This window comes from Chanodichthys erythropterus, chromosome 19, assembly GCF_024489055.1.
Source record: "Chanodichthys erythropterus isolate Z2021 chromosome 19, ASM2448905v1, whole genome shotgun sequence".
NCBI classification, from domain to species: domain Eukaryota; kingdom Metazoa; phylum Chordata; class Actinopteri; order Cypriniformes; family Xenocyprididae; genus Chanodichthys; species Chanodichthys erythropterus.
Genome location: NC_090239.1, coordinates 33,698,484 through 33,710,655, shown reverse-complemented (window position 1 = coordinate 33,710,655; position 12,172 = coordinate 33,698,484). Strand labels below are relative to the sequence as shown.

General features: G+C 37.9%; 1 protein-coding gene across 2 annotated transcripts in view; it reads left to right on the top strand.

The window, feature by feature from the left end:
* The window catches only part of avl9 (AVL9 homolog (S. cerevisiase)), a 60,752-nt gene that overhangs the window by 34,967 nt on the left and 13,613 nt on the right, over window positions 1-12,172 (top strand). For both annotated transcript variants that reach the window (XM_067369766.1, XM_067369765.1), the window contains 4 exons: window positions 1,221-1,687; window positions 5,975-6,109; window positions 7,454-7,673; window positions 8,655-8,772. In XM_067369766.1, coding sequence (XP_067225867.1) covers window positions 1,221-1,687; window positions 5,975-6,109; window positions 7,454-7,673; window positions 8,655-8,772 — 940 coding nt within the window. The remainder of the gene's footprint in view (window positions 1-1,220; window positions 1,688-5,974; window positions 6,110-7,453; window positions 7,674-8,654; window positions 8,773-12,172) is intronic.

Genomic DNA, 12,172 nt, shown 5'->3' with positions numbered 1-12,172 from the left:
ATCATCTAGCCTGAAAAATAAGCTTTTTTAATGCTATTGAGCATAATAAATAACATTTATGAGACAGTTCATGTCAAATTTTGTTGCTGATTTGAAATATGTTATTTGTTGTGAGTTTGCCAAGCAGTTTTTGAGATTTCAGGATTCCCCAATTCAAATAGATAGGACATGGTCTTGGATGCCCAAAATAGCTGCCCGGAGGCATTGCAAATATGACCCCCAAGTGAACAGACTTTCCTTGAAAGGGACTTTGGTACCACTCACTTAGACTGCAGGCACACCTTTTCCATTAAGGGACCGTTTTTGCCCCCTTAAAGTGATTTTCCGTTGCATTTTTTCACCTTTATAAATACCTTTATAAAATGAATAATGTTTTAAATAAAAAAAGAAAATGTTCAATAGAGAAATATGTAATGATGGTAAAAACTAAGTGATACTTTTAAATATTAGACTAAAACTGCCAGTAGGTGGCGGTAAGTCACTGTCTTAATGAGTGAGTCATTGAGTCATTCATTCACACTGAAGCAAGTAGCAGTTTTTATGAATGGATGATTCATTCACGAAACACTGCTGTGTGTTGCAGTTCTGCTGTGGCTTTCGTTGGAACTATTATTTCAATTCAAAATAGAGCAAAAACAATACTAACAAATGCTGTGTTTGAAATGTACATCACGTAATATTACCATTTTGTTTGTTGAACTGGAAAATTTGCATTCTTGCTAGTATAATATTTTCAACATTAAAAATAAAACAAAACAAAAAAAACATTTTTACAAAGGTACATTGTCGAGAATGGCAGTAAAGTAGCACGATTTGCTAAGGCATCATACTCTGCATGCAACCTATCATATGCTGCTTGTATGGATGCAGTAGGTTTCAAATACACACAGTTTTAATGTAATTTTAATATGAGGTAGAATTAAATAAATGGCAATACTCAGCATTTAGTTTTTGTACCCAGCCCCCCAGTTTGGGAACCACTTGTTCTTAGTACCAGCAATTGACTGGATTATGCTGCAGCAGCTCGCATTGTTTGGTCAATCTTAATTATCTAAAGTGACTTTTATTTTGTGAAAGATATCTGAGCTCTAGCCTGTCAAGACACCACACATCTATTCCAGATAGACCCACCCCTGAATACAACATTAAAAATAGTGAAACAATCTTATCTTTTCTTAAGTTTTATAAAGTGACTTATTTATTTATGTATTTATTTTCAGGTAAAATAGAGCATGGGCTAGCAGATTCCTCTCACTATCAGCCCCGGAGGAGCGTATCGGAGGACTTCAGTTCACCAGAAATCATATCTGCAGACGAAGAATCATTCTGCATGTCTGCTACAGATATTACTGACATACCAAAAGAGCTTGAGTGCAGGTATGATGTCAGTGACCAGCCGGATCAATCAAAGCCTTGTAACACTGCTTTGGACACACACTACCTTCAGCCTCACACAGGAAGCTTGCTGGACTCCTCAGAGTGTGAATGGGAGACGCTGGAGCCTCATGTGATGGATGAGATGGAAGAGAAAGTGGACATAGATCATTCAGAGATGTTTGACACAGTTTCAGGGCTGCCAATAACAGTACAGCCACAATCAGCCACAGGACAGGGAACGTTGACCTCAGGCCTTGTATCTGGACTCCAAGAAGACCAGTATGGACTACCACTCGCTATCTTTACAAAGGTGTGCACACAAGACACAAGCCATATTCACCATACTCTGTAGAGTAAAAATCTACACTTGTGCAAGTTCAGTTATTATAATCTTAGTTATTATATGAATATATTTGTTATAACAGTTAATTTTGCATGCTTCCTCAAAGTCATAGAAGTTTTCTTTTTTTTTAACTCAAAGAATTCAGAATTTTGATTGTAGCCTATAAGGTTATAAAATATGCTAACTGTCTAAATGAGAAATAGACAATGCTCTGTACATTTTTAAAACAATAGGGAGAATGACTGAAGATACACTTGCATTTTTGATTTTGCCAATTATAGGGTCATTATTGCCCAGTGGACACTACATTTTACATGGCTCCTCAGAATCACACATTTCACATCTCATGTCAAGTTCTGCAAAAACTGAATATTAATTAAGAGTTAAAGGTTACATTAAAAATTTAATTTGATCTGGTAAAACACTTTTGTTCTTTAGCCCCCGTAGTATACTTTATGGTGATACTGATGTGTCTCTGTAAATTATGCGCTTGCGTTCCATCTCCGTTATCACAAGACCCTCGACACACAACAAACACAGCTCCGATCACGGCATTGTGCGGTTTTTAGCGTTTGTAAAAGACGCCACTGTCTGCCACTTCAGAGTTTCTATTCCCTAAGTAACTAAGTTCCTATAACTACAGTCAGGTCCATAAATATTGGGACATCGACACAATTCTAATCTTTTTGGCTCTATACACCACCACAATGGATTTGAAATTAAATGAACAAGATGTGCTTTAACTGCAGACTTTTAGCTTTAATTTGAGGGTATTTACATCCAAATCAGGTGAATGGTGTAGGAATTACAACAGTTTGTATATGTGCCCACTTTTCCCACTTTTTAAGGGACCAAAAGTAATGGGACAGATTACCAATCATAAATCAAACTTTCACTTTTTAATACTTGCTTGCAAATCCTTTGCAAGTCAATTACAGCCTGAAGTCTGGAACGCATAGACATCACCAGACGATAGGTTTCATCCCTGGTGATGCTCTGCCAGGCCTCTACTGCAACTGTCTTCAGTTCCTGCTTGTTCTTGGGACATTTTCCCTTCAGTTTTGTCTTCAGCAAGTGAAATGCATGCTTAATCGGATTCAGGTCAGGTGATTGACTTGGCCATTGCATAATATTCCACTTCTTTCCCTTAAAAAACTCTTTGGTTGCTTTCACAGTATGCTTCGGGTCATTGTCCATCTGCACTGTTAAGCGCCATCCAATGAGTTCTGAAGCATTTGGCTGAATATGAGCAGATAATATTGCCCGAAACACTTCAGAATTCATCCTGCTGCTTTTGTCAGCAGTCGCATCATCAATAAATACAAGAGAACCAGTTCCATTGGCAGCCATACATGCCCACGTCATGATAATACCACCATGCTTCACTGATGAGGTGGTATGCTTTGGATCATGAGCAGTTCCTTTTTTTCTCCATACTCTTCTCTTCTCACTTTGGTACAACTTGATCTTGGTCTCATCTGTCCATAGGATGTTGTTCCAGAACTGTGAAGGCTTTTTTAGATGTTGTTTGGCAAACTCTAATCTGGCCTTCCTGTTTTTGAGGCTCACCAGTGGTTTACATCTTGTGGTGAACCCTCTGTATTCACTCTGGTGAAGTCTTCTCTTGATTGTTGACTTTGACACACATACACCTACCTCCTGGAGAGTGTTCTTGAGCTGGTCAACTTTTGTGAAGGGTGTTTTCTTCACCAGGGAAAGAATTCTTCGGTCATCCACCACAGTTGTTTTCCGTGGTCTTCCGGGTCTTTTGGTGTTGCTGAGTTCTTTCTTTTTAAGGATGTTCCAAACAGTTGATTTGGCCACACCTAAATTTTTTTGCTAATTTTTTTTCAGCCTAATGATGGCTTGCTTCACTGATAGTGACAGCTCTTTGGATCTCACATTGAGAGTTGGCAGCAACAGTTTCCAAATGAAAATAGCACACTTGAAATGAACTCTGAACCTTTTATCTGCTCCTGGTAAATGGGATAATGAGGGAATAACACACACCTGGCCATGGAACAGCTGAGCAGCCAATTGTCCCATTACTTTTGGTCCCTTAAAAAGTGGGAGGCACATAGACAAACTATTGTAATTCCTACACCTTTCACCTGATTTGGATGTAAATACCCTCAAATTAAAGCTGAAAGTCTGCAGTTAAAGCACATCTTGTTCGTTTCATTTCAAATCCATTGTGGTGGTGTATAGAGCCAAAAAGATTAGAATTGTGTCGATGTCCCAATATTTATGGACCTGACTGTATTCGGTGTGCAAGCCATTATGACAGCAGTACTACGCCGGCAGTCTCAGACCTGAAGTTTGGATAGAGCTGATGATTGCCTGCCCCCACCCCTAACACCGTGTCTACACCGGATATGAGCGGAGCAATGCGACACGACAAAAGACAATAGAAGCCATTAAACTCAGTGATGTTACACTGGATGCGACATGACTAGACAAATTCCCGACAGTAAACTAATGCCTCGTTCTATTTATGATGTACTCCGAGCACTCGCAATACTTCTCATAAGGACATATAGATTTGCAACGGTCGCTTTGTTGCATCCAGTGTACACAGCTTCTAGCTGCTGCGGCATGATGTGTTAATGGACGTGTCCATTGTAGATATGGTGTAACCCTAACTTTTCCCTATAACTATAAGCTCCACCCTATCAAATGCCTAACCCCACCCCAATACTAATTCTAACCTTAATGATTCTATAACCTCCACTCGAACTACCTGTCTTAGACTGCTGGCCTGGTGCTGCTGTCCTGAATCTGCTGTGACTTATGGCACTGTGGACCTGCGGCTATGCAGTTGGATACTATTGGATATACTTACAGTAATGTTCTTTTTAGTTCTTCTCATTGGGGTAAAAATATGTTTGGAATACCTTTGCAGCATTATATGACTAGTGAAAATCAGACAGCGTTTAGATGAATATGTTAAAGTGCCCCTATTATGTTATTTTAAAGGTTCCTAATTTTGTTTTGAGGGTCTTCTACAGTAGGTTTACATGCATCCAAGGTCAAAAAACACTTTTCTCATACATTGCACATCATCACCTCATTTCTCAATAGTCCGAAAACGGTTCATTTGAAGATTCAGTCTCTCTAAACCCCTCCTTTGCATGAGACTACTCTGCTCTGATTGGTCAGAAGGCCCAGTCTATTGTGATTGTTCTATGGCTTACAACACGTGTCGGAAACTAAATAACTATTAACTATTCCGGAAGAGAATACAATGCTGAATAAATTTGTAGTTTTTGTTATTTTTGGACCAAAATGTATTTTAGATGCTTCAAAAAATTCTAACTAACCCACTGATGTCACATGGACTACTTTGATGATGTTTTTATTACCTTTCTGGACATGGACAGTCTACCGTACATATATTTTCAATGGAGGGGCAGAAAGCTCTCGGACTAAATCTAAAATATCTTAAGCTGTGTTCCTAAGATGAACGGAGGTCTTATGGGTTTGGAACGTAATTTTTGGGTGAACTAACCCTTTAACTCTGGTTTGACATTAATTCCAAACACACGGTAGGATTTAGAAACAAATGTACTTACCTGTGTTGCCACTGAGGACAAAATGCTTGGCACTGCCATACGAGGACATCACAATATCATAATTGGATTGCGATTAAAACACAGTCAGATATGTGAGAGAGCGCAATTGAAATGACACAGACATGCGGTGCGAGAGAGCCCAATATGTCAACAGTTCTATTTTTGTGTAATACCTGTTATGCTGCAAAATTCTCACAAGATTCACCCTAACACCCACCCTAACCCTACCTTTGGTAGCAGCAAATGCACTCTTGCCAGAATTTTTTCTGCACAAATGTTAAGATGGAAGTCAGAAATTATGTGATCATACTGATAAATAAAAATATATTTATTAAAAATACTGATGCAATGTCATGAGAACAAGAATCACAGTATATTAATTTATTATTTTATCACCCCAATAAAATTAGTTAATCATTTATATACAATATGCTATTTAATGAAATAGCAACACAAGAATAACCCCTCATGAAGTCAAAATGTAAGAAAATGTGCACATTGAGTACCAGTTTAGTAACTGACAATTTCAACAAGAAATAGAATGCAGAAAGATGTGTTTTACTCCAGAAAGTAGTTAGAACTTCTACCAACAGGGAATAAATGCTCAGCCGAACCCTGACCACTGGATTAAACATGCAAGTATGATTTGCATGACCTTTTGACTTCTTCGCCCTTTTTCCAGGGTTATCTGTGCATGCCATACATGGCACTCCAACAGCACCACCTGCTATCAGACATAAGTGTTCGAGGTTTTGTTGCTGGAGCAACCAACATTCTCTTCCGTCAACAGCGCCACCTAAGTGATGCCGTTGTGGATGTGAGTCCATCCACTTTTTTCTCTTTTTTCTGTAATCACACTAATTATGGAGGCTGACATATAAGATATTATTTGGTGAATCTCACAAAGCCTGTCAAGAATGTGTGCAGCCAATATTTCACTGTGTTCAGTGTATTTTTTTTTTTTTTTTTTTTGCATTGTATCATTATATTCATGACAGTTAAACATGATTGTCATGAAAATATGTCTCATTACTGTAATGAGTATGGGTTTTTTACTTTTGATTGTAATTCTCTTTATTCTCAATGATGATTCTCAAGGTTAATGTAATATAGTCATAAAAATCATCCTGTCCAGACATTATAAATGATGTAAAATAATATATATGGCCAAAAGTAGACACTTTTCTAAATGATGGGTTTGGCTATATTAGATACTACAGCCAATATAGCAGGTGCATAAAATCATCTCCTCAGACATACAATTTCAGTAGAATGGAGTGGACATAGAATAGTTCTCTTATAGTCTTTTGAAGCTATCTAGTAGTTTTGTGGGGGGAAAATCAGACAGAAATTTAAGTTGTTATTCACTGATGTTTCCCCTCTGGTGAACTGTTAACTGCTGATTCAAATAAAATTGATCTGATTCAAAATCATTCATCAACAAATCAGACATTACCAGAGGTGTAATTATTATGGGGAAATAAGTAAAATAAGTAAATAGGCTGTAAATAAGTGATAAGCTGTTTCAAAGGAAGTTTATTCAGTATTTTGAAGCCATCCATTAAAATAAAAAGAGCATCTTGTCTCCCCACCCCAGTGTGTGTGTTTTTCCCATTTTGGAGGAACCCACTTTAAAGCAACTCCAGTATTACTATTTCTTTTTATAAAGATGCAAAGTATATATTGGGCTTATTTGAAGATTTTCAGTGAACAATAACTTAAACTTACAGTATGGCTTCAGAAGACTTGGAATATAGCACAAATTGTTTGGCCACTTTTATTATGCTTTTAAAGTACTTTAGCATCCTTTTAAAAGCTTGAATGCTTTAGTCCCCATTCATTGTGATTGCATTGAAAAGGGTGACTAGCAGTGATAACAGAATATTTAGTTAATTTTGGTAAACTATTTCTTTAATTGTAATAAAAATAATGTCATGATGCAAAACACTATGTGGTATTAATGGCCCTTAAAATAGGCTTAAATTTTCTTTATGCAATATATACACATTTTTATTTCCTAATGGTTTTGGGGTGAAATATGAGACTGGCCTGTTTTGTAGGGAGAGATGTTAAGTTAACCCATGTGGCTATTAAACCAAATATCTTCTCAGATGTTGTACAGCTGTTGAAAGGTAATTGTTTTAAATTTGTCTGTGTGCAGGTGGATGAAGCCCGTATTCAGATCCATGACCCAGAGCTGCGCAAAATGCTGTATTTAAGTACAGCTGATCTGCGATTCGCTGATTATCTGGTGAAACATGTCACTGAAAACAAAGAGGATGTGTTTCTGGATGGTACAGGCTGGGAGGGTGGAGACGAGTGGATAAGGGCGCAGTTTGGCCTATATGTACACTCTCTGTTATCTTCTGCTCTACAAGAAGGTGCATTACAACACACACACACACACACACACACACACACACACTTAACTTATATGAATTTGTTTTGTTAATTTAATTTTAAATGTTTTAAAATACCTATTTGTATTGTAAATGAACATGAATTAACAATGAACAATAGTAATTAAATTGATGGATAAAGGGTGCATATGATGAAATGTTTTGAGTGTTGAAATGGAGACAATCTGTTATCTCCAACTTGTCATGTGATTCACTGACCCAACAATACAGCGCAAAACTTCCACGCATCTAATCTCCAAACCACTTATCCTACAGTATGTAGGGTCACTGGGATGCTAGAACATATCCCACCATGGATGGATGGCCAGTCCATCACAGGGCTAACACTCACCTACATAGACACATGCACAGTCGCACTCATACCTAGTTTCCAATTCACCTGCATGTCTTTGGATTGTGGAGGAAACTGCAGTACCTAGAGGAAACATCAACACATAACCTTTCTTGCTGTAAGGCGAGAGTGTTACCCATTGAGCCACATATATATTTAAAGGGATAGTTTACCTTAAAATGAAAATTAAATCATTTACTCACGCCATTGTTTTTCTAATGCTATATGCCCTTCTTTCTTTTTCAGGCCACAAAAGGTTTTTTTTTTTCTTCTTTCTTCCTTTTCTTTTTTTCCTTTCTTTAATAAATGTCCTGCTCGCACTAGTCCATATAATGTCAGTCAATAGCGACCTATATCAAGCTTTTAAAAATGTAACTGTTTGGCATTATAACAACACTAGGGTGAACTATCTCGTTAAATCATCTGTTATTTTTACCTTGGAATTTCATCATTTTACCACTGCCAGGAATTCAGTGGTAATTTTTTTCTTTAACAAGGTCAAGTTACCAACTGAACACACATCACTCAAGGATCACGTATTTGTCTAATGTTGTGTAGTTGTGACTGTGAGATTTTATTTTGTTTGTTTTTTGAATACCGTTTGTTATCAGATCATGAACGGCTGTTGGCGGATTATGGAGCTGCGTTCACATCCGCCTGGAAAATCACACATAACTACAGACTGTGGATCAGCAACAAGCATCCAGCGATGGCAGAGATCACTCCAGGGTATGAGAACTCAGACAAATCAGAATAGAATACTAGCATTCTGCTACTGCTTACTATTTTGTCAACCATATTTTAAATAGGAGCTGGCTCATTCAGGAAAATATGTGAGACTGGGGATGGTGGTACATTTGTAACTCGTTTTTTTTTTTTTCTGTTTTTTGTCTTAAACTTTGATATTAATAGTCCCGTATTTCTCTATTAGTTGTTTTGAAATCTACAACTTATTCCTAAATTGTTATTCCTAACTGGAAGTTCCTGTCAAGTACAAAGAGTGCTGTTTTACAAGCTAACCCACTACCATGAGTTGTAACAGAAGGCTGGGTGGGTTGTAACACAAAAAAATATATGCATTAATTATTTATTTATTTTTTTTAATTACCTTGTTCAACATTTTTATAACAATCTCCATCACAAATCAAATATTAAACCAGATCATTTTTTTCCTCCATTTTTTATTTTTTTAATTTTTATTTTTAATATGGTTACACATAGTTTTCTACTGTAACCTCAAGAGGATGATCATCATGTCTGATAGCGATTTCATCCTTGTGACTAGTTTTGATCATTTATGTTGGTCAGATTATGTTACAGTCCCCGGTCAGGCCCGGATTAAGAACACATTGGGCCCTGGGGCTATAGCAACACCGAGGGCCCCCTTTCATCTGATTGCCATTCCACAGTGTGATGGCACCAATATTTCATTGTGCATTGGACTATTTCTGTCGTTATCTAAAGGGGCAAAGAAAGCATTCATAAAAACCCTTGCTTTCATATTAAAATGGTAATTGTTTCTCATGTGGACGTCAGTAAAAATAAATTTGCATTGCACCTCAGTGCAACTCATGCATTCAGATGGAGATTTGTCCATCTGGTTTTCTATCTTGCATTTTATCTCAAAATGATAATGTTATTTTTAAAAATATAGAAATTAGCAGAAATAAGTTACTGCAGCCTCTTATTTACACGAAGTAAAGTAGACAATAATTCTTTCCTCTGATTAACACAAAATAAACTATTTTGAAGAATATGGGTAACCAAACAGTTGATGGTCCCCAGTGATTTCCACATTATTATTATTTTCCTACTATGGAAATTAATGGGGACCAGCAACTGTTAGGTTACCCACATTCTTCAAAATATTTTTGTGTGTGTGTGTGTGTGTGTGTGTGTGTGTGTGTGTGTGTGTGTGTGTGTGCTTTTGTTTATATTACATTGTGGGGACCAAATGTCCCCATGATGTAATATAAACCTGAGTTCACCTACATCGTGGGGACCAGCCAGCGGTCCCCACAATGTAAATGGGTTTATAAATCATATAGAATGAGTTTTTGTGAAAAAGTAAAAGTTTGCACAGTTTCCTGTGAGGGTTAGGTTTAGGGGTAGGGGCAGGGTAGGGGGATAGAATGTACAGTTTGTTCAGTGTAAAATGCATTGAAGTCTATGGAAAGTCCCCACAATTCACAAAAACAAACATGTGTGTGTGTGTGTGTGTGTGTGTGCTCAACAGAAGAAAGAAACTCATTCAGGTTTAAAACAACTTGAAAGTGAGTATGTGATTACGGATTTTAATTTTTGGGTGAACTATCCCTTTAAGGACAAGGGTCCGCATGCTAACTATAAGGATGCTGTCACTTTAAGACCTACACGCGTCCGATTTTCTCAACTTCAGACATAACCAACTGTGTTTATGTAAACCTTTTGTGTAATTGACAGTATTGTAGCGCAATCAGACGCGAAAGATGAAGTCCAGTAGTCAGGTACTGTTTGACAGGCTTAAATGTGTGTGCACGCTTCGGGTGTATGGGGTCAGAAAAGGCGCATCTCAGAACAGCACACGAATGACATGTTTAACTGGCAGGGCTTTAAAGCACATGCAAATAAAGAACTTTTTTGTGATTGCAAATTATTGCAGTGTTCCGTGAGTAACTCTACCGCTGTGTTAACGTGTGTTGTGAATGTGTCGAGGTCGAGTTGTACGGATGGAGCCACCAGAACTGCAACTGATAAAATGTGCTTCAAAGGCAGATATTGGAGACAAGTCACTCGACATTGGTGTTCATCAAAAAACAGTAGGAAAGTTAATTTGGGATTTTTACACGGGTGATGATGATGAGAGAAAAAAACACTGACATTCTGAATCCACGGCAATAAAATCAATCGACTCGTCCCTGTAAATGTTGAAAACACCTTACGTTTTCATGAGAAACAATTACCATCCGAATAGGGCTTAACTCATAATAAAAATAATAACTTGATGCAGCTGCTATCTCACCTTTTTCAACGTGCAGTGGGTGAAGATAATTGTGAGCTGCCGCTGCACGCGGGGTCTTCCACTGGCTCGGATGTTTTATGTGAACCGAAGTAGTTAGTTTTGGAATTTTTGATGTAAGGTTAGCATCCCTTTTCTCCCTTTCAAGCTTATTTTTCCTTTTTTGCGCACCACTATCACTTTTTTTATCATTTTGAACACCAGCGAGGCTGAACAAGCAATAAAGGCTTGCATAACGTCTAATGCTTGCTTGTCTAATCTACATGCATAACGCAAAGAGGCGTTTCCCGCGATGTCATATGGCGCGAATTGTAAAGTGATTTTGATTGGACGGGGATTTATCAGTCAGGCACATTTTCCAATCATTTTTTCTTGTTATTTTATTAGACAAAGATCAACCACCTATGACTTGTCAATCTCATTTCCTCCAGCCAATCACGGGCCCCCTCTACCCGCGGGCCCTGGGGCTTCAGCCCCACCTAGCCCTTATGTTAATCCGGCCCTGTCCCCGGTCTCCACTATTCAAACATGGAAGATGTGCACAGGCCTGTACACACTGGGACGAATATCGCACGTGCTTATCACCAGCTTTTTCCGAGATGTTTTTTGTGTTCATACTGGTTCATACACAAGCGATTTTCACTGGCAATGCGCAGAGTGAGTGTGCAAATTCACTCGCTGACAGTATATGGCACTTGTGCTGAACGGTAGGGCAAATAAACATATTTATGATATTAATAAAGTCAAAGAAGATAAAAATGCAGATATAAAATGGCATATATGGCATATATATGACATCAGAAACGGTAGTGCAAATAAGTCACAATGACAGTAGTGCAAGTGAACAAATAATCTTATTTATGAAATAGATATTCTCAGCTATATTTCTTGAATGTAAAAGAAAAAAACTTTAAAAATGCAGAAATAATACACATCTATTGATGTGGCCAAGAACTGGCAAAGCATAGCGTGCCGTGCATCTCAATCACTTTTACGCCTGCCGTTTTTCGCGTCGGTGCGCACACTCACATTGGCGCCCCTTGTTTAGTCACGAGGTGTTAAACGTTGGCGATAATAGTACGCAATATTCGTCCCAGTGTGTCCAGGCCTTTATTATATAAGCAACTCGGA